The sequence below is a fragment of the Leguminivora glycinivorella genome, chromosome 2 (assembly GCF_023078275.1).
Source record: "Leguminivora glycinivorella isolate SPB_JAAS2020 chromosome 2, LegGlyc_1.1, whole genome shotgun sequence".
Lineage (NCBI taxonomy): Eukaryota > Metazoa > Arthropoda > Insecta > Lepidoptera > Tortricidae > Leguminivora > Leguminivora glycinivorella.
The window spans coordinates 28,228,521-28,247,231 of record NC_062972.1 but is presented as its reverse complement, the minus strand read 5'-3'; the positions used below and the strand labels follow the sequence as shown (position 1 = coordinate 28,247,231).

Below are 18,711 nucleotides of genomic sequence, written 5' to 3'. Positions count from 1 at the left end.
TTTGAGGTTTTATTTTTTCCACCCCTAGCACTTAGCAGTAAGAAATGTCTCAGATCCCATGTAAGCTTCTAAAGACAACATTTGTTATAAATAAAATATAAATATTGGAGACACCTTACACATCAACTTAGCCCCAAACTAAGCAAAGCTTGTACTAAGCGACGATATACATACTTAAATAGATAAATACATACCTACTTATATAGATAGAAAACATCCATGACTCAGGAACAAATATATGTGCTCATCACACAAATAAATGCCGGGATTAGAACCCATGACCGCGGCTTAGCAGGCAGGGTCATCACCAACTGAGCCAGGCTGGTCATCTACGAAGTATTTCTCATCAGAATTGCAAGTCAACCTGCCATCAAATGTGAGTGTGCACGGGAAAACGTCTCACTTTGTCGATTGGTATAAAGTGTGATACTATACAGCACGACCACGGATGATTTTACTAATTCTGTTGCGGTACAAATCACGAAAAAATATGTACTTTTTTGTACTTACGTTTAAAAAAAATGTACCTTTATGGTTTCGGAGTTTCGACATAGGGGCCGTGGTCGTGCTAGGTAGGTACTCCCTGGCACGACCACACTATATTTAATGATTTTTTAAAATTTCTGTTGTACAAATTCACGAAAAAAAATGTACTTTTTTTGTACTTACCTTTTTTTTTTAAAAAAAACCCGCATGGTTTCGGAGTTACGACATGGGTTGTGGTCGTGCTAGGATAGGTACTACCTGGCACGACCACACTAAGTTTATGAAGTAATTTACAAAGTAGGTACAATTTCTAAACATTTGTTTAACATTCATTTGACCATCAAATTAAACATAAATATAGTGTGGTCGTGCCAGGAAGTACTTATCTAGCACGACCACAACCCATGTCAAAACTCCGAAACCATGCGGTTATTTTTTTTTCTACTCCCGTGTTGTTATTCGTCATTTACCGTGTCGTGCATAGATCGTTAAAACCCTACATAAAAGATGCCCGCCCCCGGCCGGCGCCCCGCGTACCCACGCATACGATATAGCTCTTACAGCATTGTTAGGTAGCCGTTAAGGGATATAGCGGGCCGCGGGGCGCCGGCCGGGGGCGGGCGGCGGCGCGGGGGGTGCGAGCGACAGGCTGAGTGGAGAAACATTGCAGAGGACAAGTCAAAATACTTGTAGGAAACAGTGCGAATTTCACGAAAGTTATTCTAGAAAACTATTCAAAGGTCGTAGAAAAAGTATTGTATGCAACGGTGTTTAACTGAGTCAAAAAATACTCGTGGCGTCTTAATAACAATTTTCGGCTTCGCCTCAAATTGTTACCCACGCCACTCGTCTTTTTTGACCTCATTTAAACGCCTGTTGCATAAAATACTATTAAAAAGGTAAGTACAAAAAAGTACATTTTTTTCGTGAATTTGTACTACAACAGAAATTGAAAAACTCATTAAATATAGTGTGGTCGTGCCAGGGAGTACCTACCTAGCACGACCACGGCCCCTATGTCGAAACTCCAAAACCATAAAGGTACATTTTTTTTAAACGCAGGTACAAAAAAGTACAATTTTTTTCGTGAATTTGTACCGCAACAGAATTAATAAAATCATCCGTGGTCGTGCTGTATAGTATCACACGGTATAAAGCCATTTTGTCAGTTTATTTATATAAAGATACAAGTAAATCTCGCCTTAATGGTAACTGACAAGGTGGGACGTTTTACTAAACACACTCATAAATTGGTGATTCTATAAGGCAAGCAGACAATGAAAAAACAAATTATATTTACACTATTTATTAAACTAACAAGCTAAATAAAACTATCTAAGAGGTAGCAGGAGCACTGGCCGCCTTCTCAGCTTCCTGTTGCTGCGCCAACTCCTCCGCTTCTCGGTTCCGCCACGCAGTCATGTAGGAGCGAGGGTGGATTGGGAAGAAGCCAGATAAACCTGGAATCAAGTTGTAAGTCTAGGCTGCAGTTACACATATATTGCAGTGGCGGCTGGTGAAAATTTCTCCTAGGCAACACTGAAAAGAAACCTACCTTAACATTAAGGTACTTAACTAGTAATCAATTTTAGGCACTGGTCCCACCGCGAGCTATTAAGCTATGAGCTATATCGGCTATAAAAACGAGCAAAGATAAGCAGTCCCGTGCAAATAAAAGAGACACGGCGATATTAATAGCTCACCGCTGGGCGAGTAACTATAAACATCGCCGTGTCTCTTTTATTTACGAGGGAGTGATTATCTTTTGTTCGTTTTTATAGCCGATAGCTCATAGCTTACTAGCTCGCGGTGGGACCAGTGCCGTAGGCAAGCGGTGGGAATCGGCTTGCATGGACCAGCCGCTGCTGATATATCGTCAGTAGGTATCCATTTAATACATGTTAATTTAAAGATTGTTAATATCAACATTATAAACATAGACCGGACAGACAGGGATAATTTAAACATTAAAATGGTGTAAATCCAAATGAAAAGCATATATGCCTACAATGTTATTTAATTTATTTGTATTTATTTCATTTGGAGATAATATCCTTTCATTAGCCTTTGCACTATTTGAGGGTTTACTGGTGAAATCCAATAAATTGAGCACACTGGTTTTTTAAATTCGAACTATCTCAATTTATCGGGTTTTACCAGTAAAAAGTAAATCAAACTCTAAATTGCCCCCGTCTATCCAGTGAATGCTTATAAATGTATAAATAAGTCTGTGAGAGTTCATGTTCACAGTTACACATTAGAACTACTTTACACTCAATTGGTACCAAAAAAGAAATTGTTTTTATGATGGAAATTCTAGATGTAGTTGAGTTAAACTAAAACTTCAATTTGGATATAATTTTTATTTTATTTTATTTATAACAAGAACCTTACAACTATTTTACAAGAAACAATTCCGACAAACTGCGGACAGTTGATTGGCGGATAAAGTGCTCGTATATCATATACATATTTCTTATTCTACGCACTTAACTAAATAACTTACATACTACCTAACTATAAGCGGACATTGCTGCGCACGTGCGCACCCACTACACCGCCGCCACAGTATAAGGATAAATCAGTAGTTAATCTCCGGCAGCGGCGACGCGGTCGTTACTACCGCGCAAGGTCACGCAGGGTTGTACCTGTGCTACTGTCCTACTCGTAGTAACTGTGTATGGCGCTATGCTAGTACCAACGCTCTTTCTACCTTTTTATCTAATAAAGATTCAAGTACGTGTTTGTTTCTTAAATACTGACGAAATCGTATTTACATAAAATGTTTGAATAGATGTTTGCACAATATTTAAGTAGGTACCAAACTTTCGAGCTAGATAGATCGCAGCATCTACCTAAATGTCGTTACAGATAAATCCTTATTGATTTTAATGTGTCATTCTAGCTTTAAATCTCACTTTTACGCCATTTACGTAAGCAATAATGTACCTAACACTGCAAAAATATAACAACCACTTACTTTTCTGGGTGTCTAGGAATTCTAAAGAACATTCTGACATTTCCGCATTTTGAGAACTTTTCTCCATACACCCATAAGCACTACAGTAACGAAAATATGTCTTCGGTGCTGACGTCATTTTCTCCCGAACTCAACACGTCAACACAGCGCGCGAACGCGGCCCCGACTGTCCAGCCCAATACTTACCAGTTTCGCATGTATTCGGTGCATATGGAGAGTAGTTTTCGACACACCGCGCGGAGTGAAGTTTGTTAGGAGAGTTATTACTGCTTTATACTGTGCCGCCGCGGCTCGGCCCATTCTTTACGTGTGCACAGTATAAAGCAGTAATAACTCTCCTAACAAACTTCACTCCGCGCGGTGTGTCGAAAACTACTCTCCATATGCACCGAATACATGCGAAACTGGTAAGTATTGGGCTGGACAGTCGGGGCCGCGTTCGCGCGCTGTGTTGACGTGTTGAGTTCGGGAGAAAATGACGTCAGCACCGAAGACATATTTTCGTTACTGTAGTGCTTATGGGTGTATGGAGAAAAGTTCTCAAAATGCGGAAATGTCAGAATGTTCTTTAGAATTCCTAGACACCCAGAAAAGTAAGTGGTTGTTATATTTTTGCAGTGTTAGGTACATTATTGCTTACGTAAATGGCGTAAAAGTGAGATTTAAAGCTAGAATGACACATTAAAATCAATAAGGATTTATCTGTAACGACATTTAGGTAGATGCTGCGATCTATCTAGCTCGAAAGTTTGGTACCTACTTAAATATTGTGCAAACATCTATTCAAACATTTTATGTAAATACGATTTCGTCAGTATTTAAGAAACAAACACGTACTTGAATCTTTATTAGATAAAAAGGTAGAAAGAGCGTTGGTACTAGCATAGCGCCATACACAGTTACTACGAGTAGGACAGTAGCACAGGTACAACCCTGCGTGACCTTGCGCGGTAGTAACGACCGCGTCGCCGCTGCCGGAGATTAACTACTGATTTATCCTTATACTGTGACGTGTGCAAGTTTGCACTCTAATGATAGCTTTATAAAGTGTATTAATATAGTTGCACTACATCGCATTCCGGTACGCAGTGTCGTAGTTACGCAACCATTCATTTCTATGTAGCTATACTATTTACTACTTACTAATTGTTACAAATATTACTATCATAGTATAACTCTAATAGTTTCTCATGTGGCATTGTTTTAAATTATTGTTTACTATTACATTCCTCTATGGTGGGGCCTTACTGGTTATGTATTTTGGGAATTATATACTTACGCGTTCTTTAGCCGAAAATGTTGGCACCTATAGGAGTCCCAAATTAGTCTAATCCTATTTGCACCTTTTAAACGAATGAAAAGCAGAACCAGAACTTACCTAATAGCTCTGCTACTGGTGGCGTAACGTGAGCCCCCTTACCAAGCCAATACTTCAGTCTTTCCAGATTCAGGGCTACTAATTTCTCATTGTATACATTTGACATTGGATCAAAGGATCCTAGTTGTTCAATCACTGGCTGTGTAGTTGTCCTTTTGCGCTAAAACGAAACAATCATTTTATTTATAATTTCAATTGCTGTAGATAAGTTACTGCTGCTTTTTGATTATATCTAAAATAACTTTCCAACAAATGGAAATAATACACATTCCAAGTGATATGAAGAAACCAATAATGTACACTTACATGAGTTACGGAAATATGAAAGAACGGCCTGTTAGTGCAGCCATGTCGGACCAAACGTATGGATTTTGCTGCTTTGGCAAAGTACCGACCAGTTCCACTAGCTGGTGGCAGCGGCATTTCGTATACAGATTTAATTTATATTTTTACGTAAAGCAATTTGTAACCTCAAATTTTATACGTACGAATTTGACAGTGACAATGACAGCTAGAAGACAGATTGTGTTCCTGTCACGTTCCTGTAGATACGAATTGGGTCATAAACCTAAACATAAATGATCAATGAAATTTGCACCTTATGTGCATGTCATAGAGAAAAGATTAGAGAAAGTGTTAAATGATAAACTTTCGTAAATCTTGTAATTGACGTAATGCATAACATGCTACGCTATTCCAGAGTTCCAGACATGTTAAAAACCGTCACACTTTTTAAGTAAAAAGGGCGGCAAAAACAAACTTGTTTGACCGACCGACTTGTTAGAAATAAAATATTAAGCCGAAACGACCGACAGTGTATGTCAATATCGTTAACGACATACTTAGTAGGGGGAAATTAGCTAAAATTACGGCATAATTAATGGAAGGTTTTTTTAAATTGAAATATGTACGTTATAGACTGAAGTTATTTTTCATCAACCCTCCCCACTCCTCCCCCCTCTGCGTCACCCCTCTACCCTCCCTTAAAGTGCCGAAAATGCGGTTTTTCTCGATTTCTGACAAAACTGTTGAAGATACAGGAAAAGCGCGTAGGAACGAAGTAATCCTTAATAAATTTACTACAAATCATTCATTAACACTTTGGTTCTAGCACTTATAGATTTCGCGTGATCCGTCACGAAAGTTGGTCCTTTGCTGCAATTTTCTTTAATGAATGTTAAGTTTTCGCCCAAAATGCTTACGAAATCGTCGAAATTTGTTTGATATGACTAAAACCCATGACTAAAATAAAATTAAGGGGGAAAAATCACTACCATGGGTGGAATTTCCAATATGTCTTGGAATTCCAGTAACTATTTAAGACGTAATATTTTCACGGTAGTAGTCGCTAGGAGTACCATTGATCCATATAGTATATCGATGACTGGGGATGAGCTTTTGGTAGCTGTTGGTAGAGCCCTGGAGTTTCAATCCAGATGCCGTGTGTTCAAGTTCCACCCATGGTAGTGGTTTTACCCCCTGAAATTCATTTTCAGTTTATAATATTTTAGTAATATCAAACAGATTTCGTAAGCAATTTGGGAGAAAACTTAACATTCACTAAAGAAAATTGCAGCAAAGGACCAACTTTCGTGATGGATCACGCGAAAACTATAAGTGCTAGAACCAAAGTGTCAATGAATGATTTGTAGTAAATTTATTAAGGATTACTTTGTTCCTACACGCTTTTTCTGTATCTGCAATGGTTTTGTCAGAAATAACGAAAAACCGCATTTTCGGCTATTTAAGGGGGGGAAGAGGGGTGACGCAGAGGGGGGAGAGATGGGGAGGGTTGATGAAAAATAACTTCGGCCTATAATGTACATATCCCAATCAAAAAAAATCTTCCATTAATTATGCCATTATTTTCATACATAACTTTCCAGAAGCAACGTACTAACTTGATCGCATACGATATCGCAAAGCGTAACAAAATCCCGTGCGATCGAAAATGTGTGCCCAAGGGGGCAAGGCCACCGAAGTCTATTTTTATCTCAGACTTACCTACTGATTTTATTATTCTGTCTCGTGCGAGTAACGGGGGGGGGGGGGGTCGTTTACGAATAACGATATCGTAAACAATCGGTCACCTCATGTGTGGCTGGCGCTTTCGATGCGGCCGATCGTTCACGATATCTGTCCGATCGATCGAAACGATGAATCGGTCCGTGGGGCTTTATACAGATTGACTAAGCTCCACGGTAAGCTCAAGTAGGCTTTTAATGTGGGTACTTAGCAGGCAGGGTCACTACTCGCTAGGTCAGACCGCCGTTAATATTGTCTGAAATCGGAGACCACAATACTTTTCATCATCATTACAAACAAAAATGGAAAAATCACAATAATGAATTGGAAATTGATTTCTATAGCAAGTAAAGAAAAGGTACACATATTTTTTTGGTTGGTGGCCAATATTATTAGCACGGAGTGACGGAGCGGAGCTCTCACTTGATTTTGGTAAGCAACACTTTAGTGGCGCCTCCGATAATCCTTAATTAGGTAGGTACCTATATATCACTATTATTAGCTTCACGATATTATATCGATAAAATCTACATTTCTCGTCCATGGATCGATCGCGCAGTTTAGTGACGTTTCATTGTCAATTGTTACGCGCGGCAGTGGCGCCCACGGTGTAGTGTCGCGGGCAGTGCTTTCATTCATTGGACCCGCAGGATGAGTAGAGATGGGGCACTAGTTGTCGATTAACGCGAGTTGTCGATAAACAGCGTAGAACGTTCCAATCTAGTGCCGAAATTTTGAAACGTAATAAATACAAAAGTCTTGGAAAAGAATACATTTTTGTACGTACCTTTTGGCGTAGAAACTCTAGGTCCATGGGGCCCCAGCGCGAACAAGTTGTTCACAGAAATCGCGAAGCGTCTGGTTGAGGTAACTGGTGACCAAAGAGCTGGCGACTTCCTCGCACAACGTATCAGCATTGCGATACAGGCGAGGAAATGTATCCAGCATCCTTGGTACAATGCCTCAAGGGCCTATTTTAGACATTAGCTAGCTTTTATGTTTAGTCTTAGTTTCTTATAATTATAATTATGTCTAGTTCTTTAGTCATTTTTAACTTTCTCAAAACGTGTGGACTGAGTGAGCACTTACAAAAATTTATTATAAAAAACCTGACACGTTAGTGGTTCGTTTTGTATTTTACAAATTCCCATTTCACTTTTACTAAACTATACACATATAATAGCGGTCTAAATCTTATGTTTTTCATCAAAATTCGGCTTTTCAAAAGTGTGAGGATTGAGTGAGCATAAGAAACTATTTGTAAAAAATTGAATACGTAACTAGGTGATCTAAATTTATAGAGGTAGGTTGGCATATTTTTTACTAAATGTTAGTATATAAATATTATATGTTAAATGAATACATTCACTGTTTTCGTTGGTAGTTTGTGAGAACTGAGTGAGCACATGTTAATGACTGTATCTTTTGATTTATCTTTTTACAAATTCAGAGATTCGTTTTACAATTGTTTTAGAACTTTTACTAAATGATCAGATTATTTTTTTTTTCGGAAGGTGCTCACTCAATCCACACGCACACCTACTTTGACACAAAGTTCAAATAACCAACTATTCCCTCAATCATCCATAACTATTCTCTCCCAAATCCTATCGACAAACCAAACCTCATCCCTAAAACTTCCCAATCGCTACAAGCTGACCGACATACGTCGACCTTACTACAGACAGAGACAGAGATATACCAACTCCGTTAGCCAGACAAGGACGGAATCCGAATTAGGTCACGGGTGGTAGACCTAGCTGCCGAAAAGCGCTGCAGCGCTGTAAGATAAAAATAAAAGCTATAAATAGATCTAGGTGAATGGCGCGTCTATGGAGTCCTGAAAAAGGATTTTGGAAGGCTTTTCGGGCAATTGTTAGCGGAAAAAGACGATGTACATGAAAATGACTAATAAAAGGGAGGGAGAAAGGGAGAATGAGGTTTAACGAGTAATTCGACATTATTTTTGGTGGGTAGTTTGATGACGAGAAACTACATAAAAGACCTTTCATCATCATCTGGTATCATCTGGTAGGTATGGTAGGTATCATCTGGTGTGATGTTTGCTTGTTTGCCTCCCAACGGATATTCGAAAACGGATAGCAAAATTGCATTTTATCCACAAGAGTGCAAAGTAATTTCATACAAATTTTATTTTGATGCCTTGAGCTGGCTGGTAGAATTTACCCACAAATAATTATTTTGAATCATAAACATTGAATATATTGCGGGATTTGATTTAGTTTGATGTTTCATAGTCAGTATTTTGTTCGTGTTGGTGTGCTGAAAAAAATTGTGTTTCGTTCGGTGGCAAAGTTTGTTTAACATACGTGCCTTGCAACCCTCGCAACGCTTAAGATTCCACTTTTTATATTTTTTAATATTGGAATCTTTCGCTTGCTCGGTTATCAATATTTGCACGTGCGGTTAAACTACAACTTTGCCACATTGTAAAACAAATTAACTATTGTTAAAAGGTAAGGCTGTCAAAATCGCAAATCTCATGAGTTGCTCATGACTCAAGACCAAGAAAAAAATATCTCTGCAATGATCTGACGGCACACAATGTCTGTACTACAAGGATTAATTACGGTATTGGCTATTAATCACTGCAGACTAGTCTTAGACGAACGTTAGGTATTTTTGGATATTTGCAAACATTTTTAGTTAAATTACTTATTTAGTATGTGTAATACTATCATATGGTACAATTATTTTTTATTTCATTCTGTAACTAAGTAATTTATTTTAATAATTAATGATATAATTATTAGTTATAAAACTGATTTGAGACGCGTAATCAATGTTTATAAAATGTTTTTATAAATTGAATTGTTTACATCATGTACATTACGACGATCACTATACAATACGAGTAAGGCACGCCACAGACAGTCTGAAAAATTCATAATCTGAATTTGGATTTGTATGCAACCTGTCAGTTCAAATTGACAGATGTCAGTTGTCAGTGTCAGATTGCATAGAAATCCAAATTCAGATTATGAATTTTTCAGACTGTCTGTGGCGTGCCTAAGTAATTGCTATTGTACCTACTCTTTTACTTTAAATATGAAAATTGTATTGAGAGATCAATAAACTAAACTAAACTATGAGTTGGCGTAGCGTAACATTGATTTTCGCCATTATTAGCTTTAAATAGAAAACTCAATTGAACTAACCCCACAGAATATAATTATGATAGTCAGAACGCTCACTGCTTTGATGTTCAGAATATGCCGCCTACTTAATATTTAAGTGTCTACATAATTGTTATGCGTGATTATGCCAATACTTGTGTCGGCAACCGGAGAAACGTCCCACTTTGACGTTTACCTTAAGGACGAAATTTGCTTGTAGGTAATCTTTAAACGTTTTAAATATTACTGCCGAATTTGGTTGTTTTAAGCAAAATTTATCGCATTAAACTTCTTACTCGTAGGCCCCGTGCCAGTCCCCGTAAAATCTTCGTCCATATTGCACTTACACACAATTTTTTTTATACAAACAAGCATACGGTCCGCCTGATGGAAAGCGGTCACCGCGGAACAGATTAGTTCCGTAGTAGGGAATGCTCCCGGGAATTCCCGGTACCGAAAGTACCGGGAAATCCCGGGATTTTTGAAATCTTTGGGTACCGGTACTGATGTTATAAAATCCCGGTTCTTCGGTACTTTTCGGTACTGAAAAATGGACAAAGATTACAAACTAAAACGCATTTAATCACTTCAAAAATTTGAACGTTAACGACGGAATATTCATTTAATGCTGCACAAATGTAATCAAAATAGTAACGCGTTAGACCGCCGGTATTCATCGGCTATGATCGGAACCACGGCGCCAGTTATACTTAGAGGGTAAACCAAACTAACTTTGCTTAGAATTAGTTGAGGTCTGTAATGATTTCTTGCATATGTCATCCAGGTTTTTGAAAGTATGCTTAGAACGCAGTCTGGTATACCTACTGTAATTTTGGTCCTAATAGGCGACCGGAATAGAATTCTGACAACAGCCACCAAATTCTACAAAACCCTTTACTCCGAATCTCCCACACACCCACAGTCTGTGCCTGATTTAGAAGAAAGCTTCAAAGCTGTCCCGCCAGTTACGGAACACGAAGCATATGGCTATTCAAAAAATGAAGTACGGGAAAAGCACTGGCGGGGATGGAATCACCACCGAAGCACTGAAAGTAGGAGAACATACTTTGATCCCGTATATCACCAAACTGTTTAATACTATAATAACCACTCAAACTTTTCCCACAAAAAATATGCCACTCCAACATCATTCTGCTTCAGAAGAAGGGAGACAAGTCTGATATAGGAAACTACCGTCCTATCAGTCTTGTCTCCCATATGTACAAGATATTTCTTAAAATCATAGAAGACCGTATCTCGGGAACACTCGATCGGCACCAACCTCCCGAACAGGCTGTATTCCGTCCAGGCCTCTCCACCACCGACCACCTACAAGCCCTTAATCAAATTATCGAAAAATGCCAAGAATACAAAATCCTAGTTTACATCGCATTTGTCGATTACCTACTTTAAAGCTTTTGACAGTCTTCATCACAATTCCATTTTCACAGCTTTACGCAATCAAGATATAGATCCCAGTTACATTCAGGTTCAGCTCATAACCACCATTTATCAAAATAGTACAGCCGCCATAAAACTACAGTCCCTCATTTTCTATTCAAAAAGGAGTCAAGCAAGGAAATCCGTTATCGCCAAAACTGAAGCTTATGCCGAGTTGGGGAGATCGGAGCCTTATCGTCGGGAATAAGTAGAAGGCTAATCTTCGATTTGCCGACGACATTGTTCTGTTCTCCTCAACTGCCTCCGAACTACGATCAATGCTTCAAGACCTCAGCGACGCAAGCCTCGAGGTTGGACTTCAGATGAACATGTCGAAGACCAAGTTCATGACCAACAATAGCACCGCATGTAGGATTGAGATAAACGGAAAATCGGTTGCATATGGCCAGGAGTACATCTACTTGGGCCAACAAATTTCTTTCCAGGCGCGACAAGAGAAAGAAGTCGACTCCTTTTTGAAAGAATGACCGAGGACTGCATAAAACCGGGAGGAATGGAAAAAGCGGGGGGAGGCCTTTGCCCAGCAGTGGGACATCGCAGGCTCTTAATAATAATAAAACATAATGAGATGTTTGTTGCACCATACTCTTGAACGTAGCCTCCCGAACATGGTCGCCGCTTGGCCAATACGTATCCAACAATCTCTGCATCAAGCGAGAGATTGTTGGATACGGTCGACCTAAGGTAGCAAAACTTATTGACGACTTCCATTTTATGTTGTATTCATAATTTTACAACAAAGGTACTAGTAAACCCTCAGTACCGAAAAGTACCGAAGAACCGGGATTTCCCGGTTCTTTCCCAGTACCGAAAATCTCAGTCCCGGTTCTCGGACTGGTACCGGTTCTGCATTCCCTATTCCGTAGGTCCTTCCGTCGCCAGCACACCACACCCTTGTTGAGCTCTGGCAGCCTTATACTCACAGGCAGGAACACAACACTATGAGTAGGGCCTATTGCTATTTGGCTGCGGTCTCCTGTAAGGCGGAGGCACTTCCCCAGTTGGGCTTTGCTCTAGATTCGAGCGAGATGATATCCGCTGTGCCGTGCCCTACCACACAAAGCGGAATATCATTCGCTGTGCCTAACATACTATTATAAAGCATACATATTGATTAGCGTTTAGTGAGAGTTTAAATATACATTTGGGACAAGTTTTATGAGTGTAAGATACGTAAAAATTTGCTCTTAATGGTGCTGAACACTGGGGATGGCGCGCTGTCCCTGTCACACCATGTTATATAATATTTATAACCGCTAGTGTGGAGCACTATAATTTTGATTTGATCCTAAGTATATTTTGTAGGAGGTAGCTACAACGCTCAGGCTCGACATTGTAGCGTATGCCTACGACAAAGGCCGTAGACTCGTAGCGTTCGTAGCCAAGGAACGTAACTACCGTAGTACTTATATGTGATATGGTATGAAACTGAATTCGTTCACCTCAAATCCGTTAACACTTTCGCTACCAAGAACCCGACTGTCGGGCACACCGCTCGTAGAAGCGTAGCCGATTACATGGGTTTCCCCGTATGTAGCGAAAATGTCGTAGCGCCGCGTAGAGCCCGGTTTCGAAAGTGTTAATGTTTAGGCTGCGGTTTTAGAACATACTGAGCAAATATAACCATGTACTGTTATGTAGAGTACCACGAAATCAATAAAAAAATTGTCTGTTTCATACATCATGCTTGGAAGACGTTGAATTTTCCTTCCGGAGAGTTTTTGTTATTTCGGAGTTGGCCCCATAAAAGTTGCAAACATTTAACGGGTTTAAGAAAATGCTTTTCGTTCAGTTACAAAATGCATTGGGATTGATGGGCGTGATCCTTAAAAATAAAATAAACACCCACAAAATGTTGCAACTGTATCTACAAATTAGACATCTATCTACTGTTTTCCTTAGAGACCTGCCCTTTAATTTACATTCTGAGCATGACCCATTTACTTAAGCATAATTTTAAACAGGTCAAGTCAATAATTTCGGGTTGGTGTCAGTTTACGAGAGGACTCCGAGTGGCCGCCCACAAGGTCGCCAGCGCGGACGACACTTCTTACACCTCGTAACCGCAGCGCGATTACGCACGGCCCGCGTATTGTATCATAAGTAATTACCGTACCGCTTCTTGCCCGAGATAAGACCGCTTGTGAATCAATCGCTAGTCGCTGAGTTGTGGGAGCACCGCGCACGCGCGCTGCGCCGATCGATGGGCCGGCGCAGCGGCCGGGCGTCAGTGGCCGCGCCGCCGCCGCGCAGTCCAGATGACCCAGTGAAAAGACAAGCTGTATCTTCGGGAATACGCCGAGGACGAGCGGCCGCCGTGCCGGGAGGAGTGGCGCCGGGCGGAGTGGACCGGCGGCGCGCGCGGCCGCCTGCCGCAAGTGGACCGCTCTCCCTCGCGGCGCAGCCCCTACCTCGCCCGGGACGATGAGCCCTCGCCAGCGCCGGACGAGCGCGGGCGCTCCGCCTCCGCCGGCGCCCACCACCGCGCGCGCCCGCGCCCGCTCCGCTACCAGTCGCTGGAGCGCGACTACGACCGCTCCTACGCGCCGCCGCCGCCCCCCGAGGATGACTACTACCGGCGCGAACCTCCCCCTCTCTTCCTTGGAGAGCTGCAATCTCAGAATTCCGATCTCCAACGGGAGCTGGGGAACCTCAAGAAGGAGCTAGAATTGACCAACCAGAAGCTCGGCTCCAGCATGCACAGCATAAAGACCTTCTGGAGCCCCGAGCTGAAGAAGGAGCGGGCGCTACGCAAGGAGGAGAGCGCGAAGTACAGCCTTATCAACGACCAACTGAAACTGCTCAATCAAGAAAACCAGGTTAGTTCCTTTCAAACTTCTGTAGTCCTAGTACCTCCCGGAAGCAGTTCGTTTCGGTTTTCAGTTGTTTGAATAAAGGACAGTTTGCAGACAAGATTGCCTTCTACGTAGGGTAAGTAATACGAGATATAAGAACGTATCGAATATTACTTATAACATATACGCTCACTTTGTATAAGCTTTTTCAGCATAACGTTCACTGGACATAATGCTCAGAATCGATAATAGCAAATCATCTAATTTCGAAGTAAATAATGTTTATTCTCTATAATATCAGTGTATATAAAAATTAATGTATATAACGTTCGGGATACCTAATATTTCTATCATATATTAATCACTTATTCTAACATCAAAAGATGTAATGTTGTTAATATCTAAGATCTATGTTTATAACGTTTAGGATATCTAATATTAATAAAATATATTTTTCAATTAGTCTAACATCAAAAGGCGTAATGTTCATTCTGTGTCTAAGATTTGAAATGCATAATAATCTAACCTAACCCACTTTCTTAGCAACAGTTTTGTCTGGGGGTCGCAGTTCTAACCTAACCTAAACCTAATTTCTTAGCAACAGTTTTGTGTGGGGGGTCGCAGTTCTAACCTAACCTAAACCTACTTTCTTAGCAACAGTTTTGTGTGGGGGTCGCAGTTCTAACCTAACCTAAACCTACTTTCTTAGCAACAGTTTTGTGTGGGGGTCGCAGTTCTAACCTAACCTAGACCTACTTTCTTAGCAACAGTTTTGTGTGGGGGTCGCAGTTCTAACCTAACCTAAACCTACTTTCTTAGAAACAGTATGGTATGGGGGTCACAGTTCTAACCTAACCTAAACCTACTTTCTTGGCAACAGTTTTGTGTGGGGGTCGCAGTTCTAACCTAACCTAAACCTACTTTCTTAGCAACAGTTAAATGTTATATATGGAGAACGGTATGGTATATAAATTGATATTATTTATGGTGGACGGTATACTTAGTGTATGGTATATAAACTGAAATTAGCTAATGTAAACGTTATATTAAGAAATGTTATGCATGGTGAACGGTATACGTAGTGTATGGTATATAAACTGAAATTAAGTAATGTAAACGTTATATTAAAAAACGTTATGTAAAACAAATATTATTGCAATTCAGCGTTATTTCTTACAAAAGTATTGATGTTAGTGTTATATCTAACGTTCAGTATTGCTGCTGAATGTTAGTAACATGAAATTATATATATTACCGTTATATCTCGTGGGACGCACCCTTCTACGTATACCTAGTAAGACAACAGATAATATATCTATTACAGATAAATATCCTGTTACCGCATTGGTTGTGCCTGTCCCAGTCACGTACTTATTGCAAGAATAGCGATATTTTTACTAAAAACCTGGTGGCCAAAACTAGAACCATCATTTTTCGATTTTTTATGCAACCACACATAATATTGGTACGGAACTGATGTTTTTGATGCGAGTAGTTAGCGAGGAGAAAACCTCTAAACCATGTTTCCAGCTTCCTTTAAATAACTGTGTAAGGTATTTGGCAATACCTCAAGTTATTCTACTGGTCTCGAAGACAACGCAAACCTAACAATCATCATCACCAACTGTCTTAAACGGTTATTCATACTTGATTTAGGTAAACCTTGCCACCTTTACAATCGCATTTTGACTTTGTGTTTGTTAGAAGAAGACAATTTTTAAAAGATTTGATTTAGTCTTATTATTTAAGTATACACCAAATCTGGTTCCTTATGTAGGCAGCCTTCAAAACCGTTACACACGAGACACTTTTACTGGTACTTTGTTGCCACTTCTCTACTCGGAAAGGGAATATCATGCGCAACGCACACTGGAAGATAAATAAAACTAGCCAGGGCATTTTTGGCGAGGATCAGGTAAAGGGAAAATGGTTTATAACACGACTCAATTCTGACAGGGGTTCAGTCATTCATCGTTAAACAGCGTTTTAGTGTTCTCAACAGTTCTGAGCGAGCATTCGTTCGTGTAGCGATAAAGGTATGGAAGTCAAGTGTTTTCATCTGCGCACGAACGGACAAATGCTCGCTCGGACCTGTTCACAATATTAAGTGAAAACGCAGATTTAGATTAGACCAAGCTAAATTAGCAACGAGTTTGATAGCCCTGTCTGTGCACGTTAAGTAAACATCATAATTTCGTTGTAGTTTGATGTTTAAAATAAGATTTGCAACGGCGAGGCGGACAAAATTAGTCAAAATCACTGCCAACTTACCTTGGAATGACTAAGAAAATACATATTAAAATTATTAACAAAATCTTAGAACAAAATGTTTGTGATAGTCAAAGTGCAATCGCTTGCGCTACGACACATAAACGCTTTGTTTTGTGTTTCGCCCTGAGCAAGACAGAGAGCACGTTGGCTAGGCAGCTTGGTGTACGTCAGCAACGTCAGCGTCTATTAATTAAGTGGTGTAGAGACTACTTAATTTATTACGCTCATCATGGCGTTAAGTAATTCTTCTTGGCACCTACTAAATAACTTGATCACTTTTCATCGCCAATTAGGACATCTTTTATCTATTAAAATATTGCTATTTCATCTCCTAACCGAAGAATTTATTAGAAATATTTAAAAAATAGTGCCATACTTTCTAGCGGTGACATTGTATCGTACGGAATCCAAATCACTTAAAAAATGTAAGAGAATAGTACTAAATTATACGCTTATTTAAAAAAAAATGTACTACACGTATTTACAAGAAAACAATGATCAATATGTCACCGCTAGGAAGCATACTTTCTGGCGGGCGCTATCTATTTCACTATGTAACAGTCCATTTTTCAACTTTTCTATGAATCAGAAAGTCTTGGATCCAGTAGGCCTAGCACATGATTGCCTCGAGAGTATGTCGCCGCGAGATAGATGACACGTCTTCTTCTAACTGTATTAATGACATAAGGACGGGTAGTCTATCTCGCGGCGACATACTCTCGCGGTAATCATGTGCTAACCCTGCAGATTTAGGCCAATTTTTTTATTTATAGGTTAGGTATTTAGTTTTAAGTAGTTTTGTTATGTTTTTATTTGTTTGCTTTATACTGTTCCGAAGCTTCCAAGTTGTGGCCGTTAGGTTCTCAATCCATCACCAAACATTCGTTTGTTCGATCTTCAATGTGTGTGTAATGTATGTGTATAACTAGCCGTTCCACCTAATAAGAACCGCTAAAGGATGAATTCCAAGTTCGGAGTAAAGGAAAAAGTAAGCGACCAAGCATCCATCCTTGCGGAACGCCCCACTAAGCGTCTCATTTGCATGCTACGCTTGACATCGATTCGGAGAGAATCCTGGGGGAATTTTTGTATAAGACCCTATATCATGTCCTATTTTCTGGCATACAATATTAAGGATACATACCATTTATCATACTCATGTAGTCATGTCCGTTGTTGCAAGACGACAGAGAAATGGTACTAACAGTTTGTAGTAGTAGTAACTCTTTATTGTACAAAAACACATAAAAAATAGCATACATTGCAAATAGCAATAGCATAGATGTGAAGTACAAAGGCGAACGTATCCCTTTAAGAGATCTCTTCCAGTTAATCTTTGAGTAAATGCCAAGTAGTTTGCTTATATGCTAAATAAATGGTGGACTACAACCGTTACACTAGTACAATAGATAAAAAAAAGAGATATAGTGTAGTCTTCTGATTACGAAAAAAATGTCGGTCGGCAGAGCCTGTCTTGCACACAAAGATCGATTTTTTTGCCCTATCCTACTGAGGACACGATCTCGAATCCTATACCTTAAATGGATCCCCACTATTTTTACAGAAAGAATTCGTGTTCAAATAAATAAAGAAGTTCAGAACCCTTTTTAAACAAAGTACATACCTAAGAAAATCCACAAAAATAAAATCCGATTTCCTTGTTTTTTCTAACACTTATAAGCTTCTATAACATTGTAACTTTACTGTAATGTTGATAGTGTCACTATCCGTTTCTCCTCTCGCCCGCCCCTGAGAGGAGCACCCTCCAAGCCCTTAACCCTTAGATGGGCCTCTTTCACGCTTCCTGTAACAGGGATGGAAGGAAAATCCATACTAATATTATAAATGGGAAAGTGTGTGTGTCTGTGGGTTTGTCCGTCTTTCACGGCCAAACGGAGCGACGAATTGACGTGATTTTTTAAGCGGAGATAGTTGATGGGATGGAGAGTGACATAGGCTACTTTTTGTTTCTTTCTAACGCGTGCGAAGCCGCGGGCGCTAGTACAATATATATTCGTGTTTTTGCATTTTCAGAATGCAATTTTTTTGAGCAAATAATGGGTTTGAAAACTCATTACCTACTGTGTTACAATGGAGTTTTCTTGTCTTACACTTTGTTTTTCTGCTACATATTGAAGCCTACATAACATTGTAACTGTAATATTGTCACACTATCCG

The 18,711-nt window shown here is 39.8% G+C and overlaps 2 protein-coding genes across 4 annotated transcripts in view; one reads left to right on the top strand and one right to left on the bottom strand.

Annotated features, from left to right (window-relative positions):
• Nucleotides 1-1,776: 1,776 nt before the first annotated feature.
• Nucleotides 1,777-5,342, bottom strand: LOC125242234 (probable 28S ribosomal protein S16, mitochondrial). The gene is made up of 3 exons (XM_048150969.1): nt 5,151-5,342; nt 4,845-5,004; nt 1,777-1,946 (listed from the first exon to the last, which is right to left on the bottom strand). Exons 1-3 carry the CDS (start codon nt 5,265-5,267, stop codon nt 1,822-1,824), a joined length of 402 nt encoding a protein of 133 aa, XP_048006926.1. The 5' UTR covers nt 5,268-5,342; the 3' UTR covers nt 1,777-1,821.
• Nucleotides 5,343-14,032: 8,690 nt separating this feature from the next.
• The window catches only part of LOC125242214 (plectin), a 103,826-nt gene continuing 99,147 nt past the window's right edge, over nt 14,033-18,711 (top strand). For all 3 annotated transcript variants that reach the window (XM_048150940.1, XM_048150941.1, XM_048150943.1), the window contains exon 1: nt 14,033-14,286. In XM_048150940.1, coding sequence (XP_048006897.1) covers nt 14,164-14,286 — 123 coding nt within the window. In that variant the 5' untranslated portion in view covers nt 14,033-14,163. The remainder of the gene's footprint in view (nt 14,287-18,711) is intronic.

Coding starts and splice junctions, on each gene's coding strand:
- LOC125242234 (XM_048150969.1), bottom strand. CDS start 5,267: ATGCCGCTGCCACCAGCTAGTGGAACTGGTCGGTACTTTGCCAAAGCA. Junction 5,005..5,150: donor TTCATATTTCCGTAACTCAT/GTAAGTGTACAT, acceptor GTTTCGTTTTAG/CGCAAAAGGACAACTACACA. Junction 1,947..4,844: donor ACCAGTAGCAGAGCTATTAG/GTAAGTTCTGGT, acceptor ACTTGATTCCAG/GTTTATCTGGCTTCTTCCCA.